General features: G+C 40.3%; 1 protein-coding gene across 3 annotated transcripts in view; it reads right to left on the bottom strand.

Moving 5' to 3' along the window:
• Positions 1–521: 521 nt before the first annotated feature.
• Positions 522–18,191, bottom strand: part of clxn (calaxin) — a 29,082-nt gene continuing 11,412 nt past the window's right edge. The window contains exons 1-6 of one of the 3 annotated variants that reach the window (XM_052016067.1): positions 18,082–18,124; positions 16,319–16,474; positions 8,032–8,136; positions 7,148–7,299; positions 4,345–4,449; positions 522–1,916 (exon numbers count right to left, since the gene is read on the bottom strand). In XM_052016067.1, coding sequence (XP_051872027.1) covers positions 1,866–1,916; positions 4,345–4,449; positions 7,148–7,299; positions 8,032–8,136; positions 16,319–16,474; positions 18,082–18,112 — 600 coding nt within the window. In that variant the 5' untranslated portion in view covers positions 18,113–18,124 and the 3' untranslated portion in view covers positions 522–1,865. Of the gene's footprint in view, positions 1,917–4,344; positions 4,450–7,147; positions 7,300–8,031; positions 8,137–16,318; positions 16,475–18,081; positions 18,125–18,191 lie in introns of those variants that run through there. The other 2 variants (XM_052016066.1, XM_052016068.1) reach the window with 2 other exon arrangements.

Here is an 18,191-nt window from a genome sequence, read left to right as displayed (position 1 = left end):
TAGGCCTATGTTCCCTGGAGAATAGAACAATGAGAGAGGATTTCATAGAAACCAATAATAGGACTAGACAGACAAGATGCAGGGAAGATGTTCCCAGTGGCTGGAGAGTCCAGAAGCAGATGTTACAGCTTCAGGATTATGAGGTATGCTGTTAACTGAGATTGAGAGAAATTCCCTCACCTAGCAATGAACTTGTGGAATTCTGTGCCAGAAGACAATGGAAGCCAAGGAGGTAGATGTATTTCTTAATGCGAAAGGGATATGGGGAGGAGGCAGAAACTGTATTGATGTGAATGATGAGCCATGGTTGTTTTGTATGATGGAACAGACCAGAAGGACAAATGGCCTGCTCCTGTTAATATTTTGTTTCTATAACTCAACTAGAAGTATACCTTTAGAAAATAGGACTTTGAATATTCCAATGAATTATTGCAGGTAAATGTGCAATTGGGTTCAGTATTTTTCACAATCTAAAAGCAATCAAAATATTTCCAGGAAATTAGAGACTTGAGCTGATAGAATATTGTGCATTTTCTTTTATTAACTAAAACTATGGACTACAGTGAACAAAATTTTGCAAGCACTGCCATGATAGCTTCTAGAGAAAAAAACTCCTAATTTTCGACAGACTTAAACTGGATGTGGGAAAAGAAAGACATGCAGAAGTTTTCCGAGGAAGCTGTAAGCCATTAGTGACCATTAGTCTTGGGGCGTTCTTAGTAACACAAGAAAGGCTCCTGAATGAATTAGAAAAGCAAGGAGGACACAAATCTCACCTTCCATTTCACTTGAATTCTCTAACTGGGGCTACACCTATTCAAGAAATAAACTAAGTCATACCTGAAGGTGATGCTTCAATGTAGGCAAAGACTTTATAAGTTTCTATCCACTTTGTTGCCTAAGATCAAGCATTCCCAAATCACCACAAAGGCAGATATTTCTCCTGAATCTTAGAACTAATGGATCAAGTTAGATTTCCCTCTTCCTCTTTAATTCACTGATTTTGAAAGGAATTACACTGCTGAACTTATGACTGATTTATGGAAACAATTATTGCAGAAATAACCGTCATTTTAATGCTGTCTGGATTGGAGGGACAAAAACAAGAAAAAACGGAATGAAATTAGTCAGCAGCCTGTTTCATTTCAATTGAAAGTTTTCTGAATGTACATGTATCCGTGTCAACACAATAAAGCAAATTACTAAATTAACAGAAACATTAACAATGTTCAGTTAATGTATTGAGTTTATACTATCACTTCATTATACATACAATACAAGCAAATAAACATGGCACCGGGGTGAGTACAATGTTGCAGTGCATTGCCATAATCAATTTTAAACATATTTATAAATGTACATTGTTTCATTAAATGTATAAAAACATATTTCTATCCTTTTTTAAAATTGTAAAATAAGTTTAAGCAATCATGAATGTCCTACAAGTATTGTACAAATTGTCCTCTGAAACAGTTTATAAAATGGTCCTTCCCATCACAGGCCTTTGCATTTTACTTCATCAATTTTTTTTTAAACGGAAGAAAAATTAATAACTGGCAGCACAAATTTATTTTGCGATCTTCAGTACTTGTTTTTAACCTAACCATACAGATATTTTTGTAAAATTGTCTACTGGAGGTGTTTGCAATTCTGTACCATTCATTTATCTAATTAATGTAACAGTGATTTCTCATCATGTCAGTATGACAGGAAGAATATTTTATACAGTTGATGTGGGAAAAATCACAACCAATTTCAATGTTCAGATTATCACATTATTTCATGCTTGAGCTACTGGTAATGAATGGTGAGTTGATTTAACCATTATAAATACAGTGAAGGAGAAATCTGAAGCAGCATCAATATTAATCATCCTTGGATTTCTTAAAGGCCTGTTCCTCAAAAGCGAGTGCCCTCTACATGAAAAGATAAGTATATTATTGAATATGGTATTGCACTGAGGAAAAAAGATAATGTTTGACAGTTCTCCATTTCCACCTCTATGACATATTATTGGTTTCAATTTTCAAGTCACAGTTTTTAATCTATGTAAAGAAATAAATGACAAAAATAATAGTGGATTTTTATTCTATTTTCCCTAAACCTCTATCTTCCCTAAACCTCTATCTTCCCTTTCTCTTTCTCCCATCACCCATAACAATACGCTAGAATCTCATGGACTTATTTGTAACCAAGATACAACCACCTTTGCAGATTCCCTACCTTCTCTTCCTCCCAAAGGATGAAACCTGTAAACCTGGACTTCAGCAAGGCCTTTGACAAGGTCCTGCATGGTAGGCTAGAAGGTTAGATCACATGGGATCCAGGGTGAGCTAGCCAATTGGATACAAAATTGGCTTGGCAGAAGGAGGAAGAGGGTGGTAGTGAAGGGTTGTTATTCAGACTTGAATGCCTGTGACCAGTTGTACAGGGATGGTGCTGGGTCCACTTTTGATTGTCATCTATATTAACAATGTGGATGACAATGTTGTTAACGTGGTTAGTAAGTTTGCAGATGACACCAAAATTGGTGGCGTGGTGGACAGTGTTGTCTAAGGTTACAACAGGATCTAGATGAACTGGGGAAGTGGGCCGAGGAATGACAGATGGAATTTAACTTGGACAAGTGTGAGGTGTTGCATTTTGGTAAGTTAAACCAGGGCAGCACTTACAGTAAATGGTAGGGCCCTAGAGAGTGTTGTAGAACAGAGAGACCGAGGGGTACAGGTACATCGTTCTCTGAGAATGGCAACACAGGTAGACAGGGTGGTGAAGGCAGCATATGGTACGCCTGCCTTCATCAGTCAGGGCACTGAGTCAGGACATCACGTTGCAACTGTACAAGTCATTGGTGAGACCACAACTGGAGTATTGTGCACATTTCTGGTCTCCCAGCTATAGATCATGAAGGGCATAGATGAGGTGAATGATCACAGGTTTTTTTCCAGGGTAGGGGAGTCTAAAACTAGAGGACATAGATTTAAGGAGAGAGGGGAAAGATTTAAAAGGGATCAGAGGGGAAACCTTTTCACAGAGAGGGTGGTGGGTGTATGGAACGAGCTGCCAGAGGAAGCCGTAGAGGCAGGTACAGTCACAATGTTTAAATGACATTTGGACAGGTACATGGATAGAAAAAGTTTAGAGGGACACGGCCAAGCACAATGAAATAGGATGAGTTCAGATGGCTATCTTGATCGGCCGTGGATGAGTTGGGCCACAAAGCCTGCTTCAATGTTGTTTATACTCCATGACAATGGTCTAAGCTAAAATGAATTTCTTGTGCCTTGGCAAATCTCATACTTCAAAGAGGCTCAACCCATGCTCCACTGACCCTGCTCCACTCATCACCTAATGCAGGATCTTGCCCCAAAACATCAACCATCCCTTCACCTCCACAGATGCTGCTTTATCTGCTGAGTTCTTCCAGCAGTTTGTTTTTCTGCTGCTGGTCACCTTTCTGATTTCTGTTAGTTATCACAAGCCTTGCCGTGCGCTCTTTCCCCAACTCGCCCCACACCTCTCTATTTGCATGTCAACCCTCCAAGTCCTTGAACAAGCTGTAGTCTCACAAATTCACTTCCACCTGTCAAAGGTTTTTAAAGCAAAAAAAAATCTGCAGAGATCTGAAATAAAAACAAATGCTGAGAATACATGACAGGCCAGGCAGTGTGAGTGGAGGGAGAAACACAGCTAACCTTTCATTGTATGACAGGTTATTCACCGGGATGCTAACCGTTCCTCCTATTATTCCCTCCACAGCTGCTGCCTGACCTATGGGGTATCTTCAGCATATTATGTTTCTATTTTCCAGAATTTGTATTTGTTTCTTTGTAATTAAGTTTCTGTCACATTGCAAAATAGTCTGATCCAAGTCACCAGAAACATCCTACGTGATTGTGACAAAGGAAACTACTTTTCCACACCCTGTTCTGCTGTCAATGACACAAGTGACCATGTCATTCTCCTCGAAAATGATCCCACCAACATCTGGCTGGATGGGAGCTGACTATTATTGTTCACCAAGCCAGAGAAGCCGCTGCAATAACTTCTAATCCAGAAACCCCACTGGTACCTTTCAATGTTTAATCCCTGGGCTACCCCAAATCTCACTTAAATAAGACAAAGTAAATATGGTCCAAAAGACATTTTGTAATAATGTTGATGTGATAACTATTCTACAGCACCACCACCTCCTAGTTTATGTTGTTATAGGTGTAACAGTCATATTCCATGCCCTGAATATTACTGTTTGACAATATCTCAGAACAATATTGGAAACAAGAATAATATTTTACATGCAACAATCTAAGAAATACACTTTAATTGGTCTCTCAAGCACCCTACCTTTGGATCTGGGAGACAAGGTCCAAAAGCTTCCAATAAGAGGTTTTCATCTTTCACTGCCTTCTCAAAGTCCGCATATGAAACCTTGTTATCATGATCATAGTCCTAGTAATGAAAAGTGGACGTTTTACAACAACGTTTCATCACATGGTCTTATGTGGGGCAATTGGATAATATAGTAAATTCCCACCTTGTTCGTTCATCTTTGCCTTATAATCAGGCCCAGAATGATCACCATCTTTTAGAATTAAAAGGCAGTTAGATCTCAGTGACACAAATTTGCAACTTAAGGAGGGCATAAATGTAGTTGCTACAGGAAGTGGAAGGTGTCCAATGTAAAGGGAAGATGTTTTAGGGAGGTTTTTCAAAACATGGAGATCAGTAAGAAAGAGGAGTTTAAAGATGGAATTCCAAAATAAAGAATACGAATAACCCTGTGACATATGGTAGAGCAAAAGATGGAGAAAATGTAAAGCAAAATAAGTTGCTGACACAAGAATGGAGGTTTCAGTGCCCAGGAGTGAGCAGATAATTAGAAATTGGAGGGAGGAATATGGACGTTGAAATCAATGGGCACTGTAAAAAGATTTTACTGAATCAAGGTAAGAAGGATTTTATGCCTGACAACAAAGATGTGATGGAGATTTGGATGAGCTGCACAGCTGCAGAGTGAACTGGGAAGAGCAGTGAGCAAGATGTAGGCAAGACCAAGAATGAATTTCACAAACATACTTTTAAGAGTTACAGCCGTACTGGCAACAAATCGTGGCTCCCCACAGCACAGACACAGACCCCTCAGACCACTGTCCATCAAGCACCCATTTACACCAATCCATTTTATTCTCCCACACTCCCATCAACTCGACCCAGATTCCTCCAACACTCATTTACACACTCGGGGCAATTTACACAGGCTAATTAACCCATCAACCTACAGATCTTGGGGTGTGGGAGAAAACCAGAGCACCAGAGGAAACCACATGGTCACAGGTAGAACGTGCAAACCCCATACTAACAGCACTGGGGTGTCGGGATTGAAACCCTGGAGCTGAGAGGTGGCAGCTCCTCCAGCACTGCCATTATGCTGCCCAGAGATTGAGAAAGAGATAATGTACAAAAGATGGAAAACAATCTTAAAAATTGACCTGTAAAACTACATCTCAGCAATAAACCAACGATTTCAGAAGGAAATGCGTAAACTGGCAAAAAAAATTGTGAAACTGACTCAAAGGTGAGAGATAATATGTTCTCAATTAATGTCTCCAAATTATAGTAAAAATTAAATTTTCAAAGTTTCTTAGTGAATATCTTTTGCATTTCTGCATTAAAATTAATAAAATTCCTATGGCACAATTAAATTAGAGGAGGAAATTAAATGAAACAATGGCCAAGTTAAGGACATGAAAAATCTTTTTGTGGTACCTAGTGCTCAATCTTATAGAAATATTGACCAAGGATACTCCCCCCACACCCACATTCAATTCAGGAACAGAAGATTTAGGAGCAGGAGTAAGCCATATGCCCCTCCAAGCCTAATCTGCCATATTCATCAAGGTCATGGCCAATCTTCTACCTCAGCTCCAGTTACCTGCACCATCTCCACATACCATCACTTCCATAATATCCAGAAATCTATCAATCTCTGTTCTAAATGAACTAAGCAATTGAGTTTCAACAACTTTCCAGGTAAAGAAGTCCAAAGATTCACAACCCTTTGAGAGAAGACCTGGGATTGACCTAGACCTGGGACTCAATACCTCCCTCTGCAACTGGATCCTTGACTTCCAACAGACCGCAATCAGTGAGGATAGGCAGCAACACCTCAGCCACGATTATCCTCAGCACTGGTGCCCCACAAGGCTGCGTCCTCAGCCCTCTACTCCCTATACACTCACGACTGTGTGGCCAGATTCTGCAAGTTTGCAGATGACACTACCACAGTGGGCTGAATCTCAAATAACAATGAGTCAGAGTACAGGAAGGAGATAGAGAGCTTAGTGACATGGTGTCATGACAACAACCTTTCCCTCAATGTCAGCCAAACAAAAGAGCTGGTCATTGACTTCAGGAAGGGAGCAGTGTACATGCTCCTGTTTACATCAACAGTGCTGAGGTCTAGAGGATTGAGAGTTTCAAGTTCCTAGGAGTAAACATCACCAGTGGCCTGTCCTGGTCCAACCATGTCGATGCCACAGTCAAGAAAGCTGACCAGTACCTCTACTGCACTGCACTTTCTCTGTAACTGTAACACTTTATTCTGCATTCTGTTACTCCTTTTCCCTCAATGTACTGATGTGATGAAATGATCTGTATAGATGACATGGAAAATAAAGATTTTCACTGTACTTTGGTACACATGACAATAATAAACCAATTTACTTCCTCAGGAAATTAACAAAATTTGGCATGTCCCCTTTGACACCAATTTTTATCGATGCACCATAGAAAGCATCCTATCCGGATGCATCACGGCTTGGTACGGCAACTGCTCTGCCCAGGACCACAATAAACTGCAGAGAGTTGTGGACACAGCTCAGCACATCACAGAAACCAGCCTCCCCTCCATGGACTCTGTCTACACTTCTCGCTGCCTCAGTAAAGCAGCCAACATAGTCAAAAACCCCACACATTCTCTCTTCTCCCCTCTCCCATCGGGCAGAAGAACATACCACCAGGCTCAAGGACAGCTTCTATCTCACTGTTATAAGACTATTGAACAGTCCTCTCGCACTATAAAATGGACCCCTGACCTTGCAATGGCCCTTGCACCTTATTGTCTTAATCTATAATCAACTTTTCTTACCAACTTTTTCAGTGCTATCTCTACCAAGTCTTTTACTCCTTCATCAGGATCTTCTTCTGTCGGTTGTTTGACCAGGCTACTTTTGAGCATGTGAAACATCTCCTCTCGTGAAATGAATCCATCTCCATTTAGATCAAAAACGTCAAAACAGACTGAATAAAAGTAAATGATTAATCTTTATTAATTGACATCCAAACATTTACATATACTTTATGCTATCCAACAACCATCTTAACCATAGAAAAACATCCTGGATGTTCCCATGAGAGTTATTTAACAACATTTGACACACCAACTCAGATAAGACATTGTGGCTTGTGACCAAACTGATTTTTTGGGGGATCTTAAAGAGAAAAAATGACATGAAACCTAAAGACTCATTTCTGGTTAGTAGTCTTAATTGAGCTGTGAGCAGCATAAGCACATTGTGATCTGCATCCAAATTTCACTCAGTTTGGGAGGAGGCTGAAGGAGGTTTCAGAGAGAGCTACAGAAGGATTTGTAAATTAGGATAAGTGTTTTACAACAGATATAATGCTTAACTGGGAGCCAATCAAGGTAGGTAGATATTGACCAAATGGTGCAAGCCAGGAAACAGGCATCAGATCTTTTGATTACTTTAAATTTATCAAGGGAAAAACCTGGGAGGCTGGCCAGGAGTGCGGTCAAGTATAAATGTAACCAAAAAATGCTTAAGAATTTCTGCACCAAATGAGCTGAGGTAGGGCCAGAGTCAATGCGACTGAAATGTATATCAATGGTGCACCATGTGGTACTGAGGTGATCTCTTGATTAAATATGGCTGCAAACAGCCTGGTTTAACGTCAGAGTTACCAGGGAAAAGAATGGTGACAAAAAACAAATAAAACTTTAATTAATCCTACATTTTATCTTTTCATCCAAAGTCCCTCGGAGGAATATTGACAGTCCTTCAATCCACTCTTTCATGTTGACGTAGCTATCATTGTCTTTGTCAAATGCACGAAAAACTGAAAAAAATAAATCCAAACTAATATAAAGTATTTAAAGCTTACTTAGTAACTTATCAAGTCACAGAAGGAAGCCTTTCACCCCTTTGGGTCCATGTCACTCTCAACAGAGAAATTCAGTCCCATTTTTCTTTTATTTCCCTGTAGCCCTACAACTTATTCTCTTTCTTATACCCATCACCTCTCCCTTGATTCTTTTGCCATTTACCTACATGAAGGGGTAATTTACATTAACCGGTAGTTAGAATTACCGGATACACATTCAAGACATGCAATAAACTTTTGGGTTCACCAAATAAAAACAGGCCAAGTAGTGCCTAAGTTTTTGCTTGGATTAAAAGCTGGTAAAATACATAGGTTAAATCAATACATAGGATCTACCAGCACCAAAATATTTAATCAATTACAAGTAGACAGGGAAAAAGGAAGCACTAGCAATTGCTGGCCTTTGTGAGCATTTCTCATGAGCCTACTGCCGCAAATCTGAAAGGGTAAATGCAGTACCAACATTTTGTTTAGCCAAAATGTAGAAATAATTTGAAGGTAACTTAATTCATGATTATGGTATGAAATCCTGGACTTACAACCAATATTTGAAAAATCAAATTAACTGTTCCTTCCTCTTATTGATGTCTCTACAAAACAACCATATTTCCACTTCCAAAGATGTTATAATATAAAAATGAACAAAATTAATTCAGCTGTTTTCATTACATCTTTTCTAATGTTCTTCAACTTCAAATGAAATATGGTAGTGTAGCTGTTAGCGTAACGCTTTACAGCGCCAGCGACCCGGGTTCAGTTCCCGCCGCTGTCTGTAAGGAGTTTGTACATTCTCCCTGTGTCTGCGTGGGTTTCCTCCGGGTGCTCCGGTTTCCTCCCACGTTCCAAAGACGTACGGGTCAGGAAGTTGTGGGCATGCTATGTTGGCGCCGGAAGCGTGGTGACACTTGCGGGCTGCCCCCAGAACACTCTACAAAAAAAGATGCATTTCACTGTGTGTTTCGATGTACATGTGACTAATAAAGAAATGTGTCTAAAAATAGGAGAATCTCTATGAGAATCGGAGAAGACTATTCTTTAACTGTTATTCTTTGAATATAACACCTATGTAAATATTAAAGCTCTACTTAAAGTGTAAAATACTGACGTGACAAATACTTAGAGAGTGTTCTGAACAGAAAAGCATCCTTTTAATTCATATCACTTGCCTACCTGATCAACAAAACGAAATAGCTGCACAAACTAATATTAGCATATATCACATGACATTACAAGTATCCAGTTGCCAAATAGCTATACATGCACAAAATAGTATTTAGGAATACTGCTTCATGTGGTTGACTAGTCTAAAAAAATCTCCTAAATTTGGGAATATTTAAATTTCTCGGCACGGCCCAAGTCTGGGTGGCTAGTGCAGTCCAAAGCTCCAATATTCCCATTAGGAAGAGCATGCAGTTAACTGGTGATTTTAATCATAGAATCTTTTTCAGGTAAATTGTTCCTTAATTAGATATTTAGATTGTGACTAACTCTGAATTTAGTTTGACAAGTGCTTTTGATAATTGCAGAACCTGACCCATGATAGACAGCAAGTGCTGCAGCAGTTAGTGCAGTTACAGTGAACTTCCACACAGCCTGATTGGATACTGACTCAGATGCTGTTTGCATGGAGTTTGCATATCCTCTCTGTGACAATGTGGAGGTTTTGCCTGGGTGCTCCAGTTTCCTCCCAAACATATGCTATTTGATAGGTTACCTGGCTACTGTAAATTAGCCCTCGTGTAGGTGGATGGTTTGGTGGCAGGGGGTGGAGGTGGAGGAGAAACTTGATGGGCATGTGAGAGAGAACATTCAATGACTTAGTGGCCTCTCTATGTCATAATAAAATGTAGGTAATAAAATATACGGTGTAACATCTAGATAACTTTGAAGAAGTATAAAACTTGTCAATGCCTGAAATCTGAAATAAAACACAAAATGCTGCAAACATAAAACAGATCTTAGCATCTGTAAATAGAAGAGCCTGATCAACACATCAGGTGCAGGCAGTTGGTCAGAATGGAAAGCTGCAAGATTAAATGAATATCTTAACAAGAATGAAGAAAGCAAGGGTAGATGGCAGCAGAACGTCAACAAATAAGGAATGACAAACTCTATCATAGAGAAAGGTGAATTAGTTAAATACCAGTGCAAATGTTTTTTCGTAAAAGCCTGAAAGGATAGGAATTGTTGATGACGTCCAAGAATGATCTCAAACAGGCAAAGAAAAGCACAAAGGGACACAATGGTATAATTGTTGAGTACAGTAAGATGGTTCCACAGGAAACACAGCACAAATAAATATGATAAAAAGCTGTAAATGCATGAAATTTGTAACAAAATTGAGAAAGAAAGATTTTTTTCCTTTGAATTTTGTAACATCTTTTGCAGACTTTCTGAATACCTTTGCAGTACCTGTTGTGAGAAAGGTTCTTTTGGTATCTTAAAGATAAAGGTCTGGACACACAGTCTTTGTAATTTAAAAATGGTTTATTAACAAAGACAAACGCGGGGACAGAATGAATAGGAACAGATGCACTCACACACTCTCAAGCAGGAGCACGAATGTGGACGGAAATCGCGACAGAGGGTGAGGTACACATGCACGCACACACACACACTCATACACAATAACTGGGTACAAATGATCAAGGAATAAACAGTACAATGTTTGGACACCCTGATTCTGGACAAACATTGGCTCTTTGGTCTTGGGAGTCCTCAACTAACTACCCTGAAGTAGTGCACAGCTTACCTCAACGTCCTCGGAGACAGAAAAAGAGGAAGAAAAACCAAACATGCAGCACTTTTATGCTGCTGGGGGGCTGGGTGGCCCAGCAAGGACAAAGGTGTTTTAAACGGGCCAGTAGTAGATGTGCCCAGGAACAAAGGTGCTCGCACAGACCAATCTGAGTGTTCCAGCAAGAGAAAGGTGTTTACCTAATGGGGTGGAGCCGGACCCCTGATTGACAGTGGTATAGCTTCCGACCTGATAGGCAATGCTATCATCCGACCATGGGGGTCAGTAGTGTTGTCACTGTCATCTGACCCCTGGCCTTTCATACTATAGTACCCGATCATTCAACCTTCAGTCATAATAGCTGCAGGTATGATTCTTAAACTTCATCACCATCAACTTGTTCCATTAAAGTAACAGGCATTTCCACTATATGAATGACTACTTCTCCTGTATCGTTCATTAACCATGCCCACAAGTTACTTTACCATCAGTGTCCCTTGATTACCAAGAAGAAGAAACTGGGTGGAAATCCCGTTGGAGCCACCTACCCATTTTTCCAGTGGATCTGATTAACAACAAAAAAAAGTCTAACTCAAATAGAGATGTCTCATTTAAATATTCAGTTCAGATATTCAGTTCATATCCTGAAATTTATTTACTGATTGTCTGGCATTCAAAAGTCAAATTCCATTTTTTTGGACAAAATGCCCCGACCTATTAAGTGGCATTAATAGGACTAGAGATCCAGGAAAGAACACAACCATGCACCTAGAGTTTCATTAGTCTCTGTGTATAGTCAGGCATCAAGTGAGATACAGGTATTCCTCCATTTATGAAAGGGTTAGATTCCAGAAGAATACATTTGTTATGTGAAAATTTGTAAATATCAACAGCATTTCCTGTTAGTTTCAATGTAAAATACAGCTCAAATAATAAAATATAATTTTAATAATATTAAATTTTAAATTAACAAAACATACAAAACAGAGGTGCTTGCTGCCTTACAGTGAATAAAGGTAGATAAATCCCCCCGGGCCCGACATGATATTTCCTCGGACCTTGAGAGAGACTAGTGTAGAAATTGCGGGGGCCCTGGCAGATATATTTAAAATGTCCTTAGCCACAGGTGCAGTGCTGGAGGACTGGAGGGTAGCTCATGTTGTTCCGTTGTTTAAAAAAGGCTCTAAAAGTAAACCAGGTAATTACAGGCCGGTGAGCCTGACATCAGTAGTAGGTAAATTATTGGAAGGTGTTCTGAGAGATCGGATATACAAGTACTTGGATGGCCAAGGGCTGATTAAGGATAGTCAGCATGTCTCTGTGCGTGGTAGATCGTGTTTAACGAATCTTGTAGAGTTTTTCGAGGAGGTTACCAAGAAAGTAGAAGAAGGAAAGGCTGTGGATGTTGTCTACATGGACTTTAGTAAGGCCTTTGACAAGGTCCCACATGGGAGGTTAGTTCAGAAGGTTCAGACACTAGGTATCCATGGAGAGGTTGTAAACTGGATTCGAAATTGGCTGTGTGGGAGAAGACAGAGAGTGGTAGTGGATGATTGTTTCTCAGACTGAAGGCCTGTGACTGGTGGTGTGCCTCAGGGATCTGTGCTGGGACCACTGTTGTTTGTTGTCTATATCAATGATCTAGATGATACTGTGGTAAATTGGATCAGCAAGTTTGCTGATGACACTAAGATTGGAGGTGTTGTGGACAGCGAGGAAGGCTTTCAAAGCTTGCAGAGGGATCTGAACCAACTGGAAGAATGGGCCAGAAAATGGCAGATGGAATTTAATGCAGACAAGTGTGAGGTGTTGCATTTTGGAAGGACAAATCAAGGTAGGACATACACAGTAAATGGTAGGGCACTGAGGAGTGCGGAGGAACAAAGGGATCTGGGAGTTCAGATACATAATTCCCTGAAAGTGGCGTCACAGGTAGACAGGGTTGTAAAGAAGGCTTTTGCCATCCTGGCATTCCTAAATCAAAGTATTGAGTATAGGAGTTGGGATGTTATGGTAAGGTTGTATAAGACATTGGTGAGGCCAAATTTTGAGTATTGTGTGCAGTTCTGGTCACCTAACCATAGGAAGGATATCAGTAAGATTGAAAGAGTGCAGAGGAGATTTACTAGAATGTTGCCGGGTCTTCAGGAGTTGAGTCACAGGGAAAGATTGAACAGGTTAGGACTTTATTCCTTGGAGCGCAGAAGAATGAGGGGAGATTTGATAGAGGTTTACAAAATTATGAGGGGTATAAACAGAGTAAATGCGAGTAGGCTCTTTCCACCTAGATATGGAGCGATAAGTACAAGAGGACATGGCTTTAGGGTGAAAGGGGAAAGGTTTGGCGGAATATTAGGGGGATCTTTTTCACTCAGAGAGTGGTGGGAGTGTGGAACAAGCTGCCATCTGATGTGGTAAATGTGGACTCACTCTTAAGTTTTAAGAATAAATTGGATAGATACATGGATGGGAGAGGTCTGGAGGGTTATGGACTGGGTGCAGGTCAATGGGACTAGCAGAATAAAGTTTCAGCACAGACTAGAAGGGCCGAATGGCCTGTTTTCTGTGCTGTAGTGTTGTATGGTTCTATACCCTTACAGGCACCCACCAAGTGTAGCATACAAGATCCTGAGGGTGGCCTATCTTCTTGTCAGAGAGGAGTCATATCAAAATAAGAGCTCTCTTAAAACGGCAGAAGTGTTTCTCCTTTTGTTGAGAGTCTTCAGAACTCTAACTCAAAAGCCAGTGGAAGCAGAATGTTCTTTGGAGGTAGAGGCATGATAAGCAAGTTGGCAAAAGGGAGCTGCAAGTATGCAGTGTTCAGGTTGCATTCAGACTGGCCAGGATTTTATTGGATACCGTTGCAGGCTGAAGGGAGCAAGCGGTCTACTCCTGCTCCTAATGTGTGATGGCTTTGCATATCAAGGTATTAGCAGGGTAAGTAAGAGGCATAGTTGTCATTGGTGTTCAAGTGATGGTGATAAATCTAAGCTTCATGGAATTTGCAGCGTTGAAGGGCAAAATTCTTCCTGCGACAGTTCTTGAGTGACAAAAGAGGTTTAAAGAATGTGTTGATGAACAACCAGACAACTCTTCTTCATCTGATTAAACCCCTTATGGCAAAACACAGTATTTCCCACCCATGCAGCCACATCTATTGCTGTACATCAGATAAGCATGAAGATTAATCCCACTTTCTCATGTTGGAATACATCTGAAAGTCTCTTCAAAAAAATGAGTCTTTTTGGTGTTATCTTAGTGATTTCCTGCTCCTTCTGTCACTGGTATTGCTCAAGGTTTATCAGACCCTTGTTTCATCCATACACCATTCATTGTTGCAAGGGTTACATCATCACAACAGGCACTGGTGGAGACTTCAGTTATTTTAATGTTGTGCCTCTTTCAAATTTCCTGTATGGTGGGTTGGACACTGCTCTGGAAATGATATGCCTCGTATCATTTCCAGATCGTGTGGGGCGGCACAGCAGCGTAGCGGTTAGCGCGACGCTATTACAGCACCAGCAATCGGGGTTCGATTCCCATCGCTGTCTGTAAGGAGTTTGTACATTCTCCCGTGTCTGCGTGGGTTTCCTCCGGGTGCTCCGGTTTCCTCCCATGTTGCAAAAACTTACGGGTAGGTTAATTTGGGTTTAGAATGGGTGGCACAGACTCGTTGGGTCGGAAGGGCTTGTTACCACGCTGTAAATAAAATTTTTTTTAAAAATTATGTGCTTCAGGTAGTAAGGAACATAGAGAGAGCATCTCGGTCCAAGGGTTGTGACAATGAACTGATGCTGGGAACAAAAACATTACCCAGATGTTGTCAGCCATGTCCTCAATGTTAACCAAAGCACGTTATGCATGTTTGGACACTTCTTGAAACATTGGCCTTGAACATATCAGCACTTTCAGAAACTTCAGTACCCTCCTCATTCAAGATTTGCCAATAAAACCACAGCTGTTCCTAGATTACCAAGACATTGATTCTGATCTTCTAACCACATGGTTATCCATTTTCTCTTTTCTAACATCTCTGCCCTTTGTAACATGTAAAGCACTTCAAGGGATACCATTTATTTTTTTCATGTTGTTAAGGAGTGTTCACCCTGTCAACTCTACAAGATTTGGTAAAAGGCTGCTGTTTACCAGACACTCAATTTTTTCACTTCTATTAATTAGATACAACTTACAATATATTATTATATATAATACTATATAATATGATTACATACAGATAGTTATAGCTTTCTGTGATTTCTCAGAGGAGATGCAATCCTCAGAATAGCTGGAGCACTTTGAAACCATCTTGACAAAGGCACAGAATAAATTCTAATGAAATCGATAAGAAGGAAAGCACAAGGATGTCGATCAACACAAAATGACCTGGTACAAAGTGAATGTGCTGAGATTAGCATGTTTTATGATATAGTTAAAAAAAATCATAAATCAAGAACACATGTCCTAATGAGTTAACAGCATTATAACAAAGTTTTGTCATTTGAAAGTTTATATATTGAGGAATACCTGTACAATAGATCTGATATTTGGGCCTTAATTTTAAACATGTATTTTTTAAGTTGTCCACCTAGCGTAAAGATTAAGCAGCTTCCATCTGCAGCCTATGCTATATACTTAGTATCAAAGGGCAAGATAGATTTACCACTCAGAGGGACTTCCAAGGGGAAATTTGCCAAGTATGACACCCCCTTTCAAAAAGAGATGATTGGCCTGGTTAAGCCATCTGAGTAAATTGGCAGTTGGTTACATCCCCAAGGACATGCTATATGGAGAATTATAGGTGAGAACGAGAACAGGATGCTCCAGACTTCACTATAAAGATGCACGTAGGTGAGATGTGAAGGCATCTGAAGTTGATCCTGACCAACAGAAAATCCTGGTAAACGATCAGTGTGTGCAGCATGATTGCTTATGACAGGGCATCAAATTCCAGGATAGAAATCGGCTCCAACAGCTTGAAAAGAGCCCATAGGGAAGATGTAGTTTCCAAACTATCCAGTTATGACATGGACCAAGTACCAATCTTCCCTGTTGATCATGTAGATCTTGGACTGGATTATTTAATGAGACGAGACAGCAAGCATCTACATCTTAAACTGCACTATCCATTGTCTCCTGCAGACAAAAGGATGCCAATTTTTATAAAGAAAGCCAATAGTGTCTTTACAGTGTACCATTTATTTCACTTGTTCCCAGGATCTGGGTGACATTTGTAAGGTTATACTTGTAGCTTTCCTAATAACAGCAATTTGCATTTAACCAGCATTTGAAAATTAGTCAGCACAGGCTGACTATATGTCCAGTATCACACATGATTCACAGTGGCTGAATCCATAGATCTACATTCCATGATAATTTCTACAACATAACTGCAACACTCACCCCTGTCCATGATCATATCATCAGTCATTCCAAAAGTGGTGTGCAAAACATTCCTAAATTTGTTTCGATCGAGTCCAACTGTAATATGTTGCTCAGGAAAAGTGTCAGCAAGGGTACTGAAGACTTTCATCAAACACTGCACTTCACGTCTGTTGACTACAGCAAAGGCACAAGAACATGCTTGTTAAACTGAAATACAAAAAAGTTGTTGTCTATTTTATACAATATGTTATTGATCTTTGGTAGGAAGATTCTTAAAATTAAGCAACCAGGTGTATTGTGAAGAAGGAATTAAAGGGAAATTGCTGCTTATTAGCCTTTTTCAGTTACTTCTCGTTACCAGTTTTTATTTTAAGAGTCATACAGCATAGAAACAGACCCTTTGACCACCAGGTCCACATTGGTCATCAAACACCAATTTACACTAATCCTGCACCCATCTCATTTTTTTCTCTGCATAGGCCCATCAGCTACCCCCAGATTCTGCGACACCTCTACACACTAGATGGAGTTTAATCTGACCAAGTGTGAGATGTTGCACTTTGGGAAGTCAAATGTAAAAGAACAGTACACAGTTAATGGCAGGACCCTTAGCAGCATTGAGGTACAGAGGGATCTTGGGGTCCAAGTCCATAGCTCCATGAAAATGGTTGCACAGGTCGATAGGGCGGTAAAGAAGGTGTATGGCATGCCTGCCTTCATTAATCGAGGCAGTGAGTTCAAGAGTCAGGAAGTTATGTTGCAACTTTATGAAACTCTGGATAGGCCACATCTGGAGTACTGCATTCAGTTCTGGTTGCCCCATTATAGGAAGGATGTGGAGGCTTTGGAGAGGGTGCAGAAGAGGTTCACCGGGATGCTGCCTGGATTAAAGGGCAGGTGTTATAAGGAGAGGTTGGACAAACTTGGTTTGCTTTCTCTGGAGCTGCGAAGTTTGAGAGGAGATCTAATATAAACTTATAACATTATGAGAGGCATAGATAGCCAGCCAATATCCTTTTTCCAGGGTTGAAATGTCTAATACTAAAGGGTATGCATTTAAGGTGAGAGGGGGTAAGTTCAAAGGAGATGTGCGGGGGGCAAGTTTTTCTTCATACACAGAGAGTGGTGGGTGCCTGGAATGTGCTGCCAGGGGTGGTGGTGAAGTTAAATACGATAGATGTGTTTAAGAGGCTCTTAGATAGGCACATAAATGTACAGAGAAAGGAGGGATAGGAACATTGTATAGGCAGAAGGGATCAGTTTAGTTAGGCATTTAATTACTAGTTTAATTTGTTTGGCACAACACAGTGGGTTGAAGGGCCTGTTCCTGTGCTGTTCCGTTCCATGTTCTGTACTAGGGGCAATTTACAGTGGCCAATTAACCTACCATTTGCACACCTTTAGGGTGTACCTGGAGAGAACCCATGTGGTCAAAGGAGAACTTAGAAACTCCACACACACCAGGATGAACCTAGGTTGCTGGAACTGTGAGATAGCAGTTTTACTAGCGGTGCCACTGAGCCACCTTTCTGAATTTCAAGGATAAAATAAAAGCATATCCTGTGAACTGTCCCTCATGGCTTCACAAGTTCTGTTCCAGCGGCATTACAAATAGGAATGTTACTCATAAACCTCCGTCTCCATTCATAATATGATTGAACAGAACCTTACAATGTTACACATGGAGAGGTCGGCACTCTTACAAGTAATCCTGAAGCTGGATAACCACTGAGGTTGTTAAATCTTCCTTTTTTGTTTAAAAGAGTCTCAAGTGTGATCACCTTCTCTTCCTCTAGAATTTTGTGTCAGCATGTGCTGGCAAATTCCAGGCAGACTGTAACTTTATACCGAAAGGCCCTACAGTGAAATAAAAAACTTTCATTTCTCCATT

The sequence above is a fragment of the Pristis pectinata genome, chromosome 5 (assembly GCF_009764475.1).
Source record: "Pristis pectinata isolate sPriPec2 chromosome 5, sPriPec2.1.pri, whole genome shotgun sequence".
Taxonomy (NCBI): domain Eukaryota; kingdom Metazoa; phylum Chordata; class Chondrichthyes; order Rhinopristiformes; family Pristidae; genus Pristis; species Pristis pectinata.
Note: the sequence above shows the minus strand (reverse complement) of the source record. Positions and strands in the feature narration are given on the sequence as shown.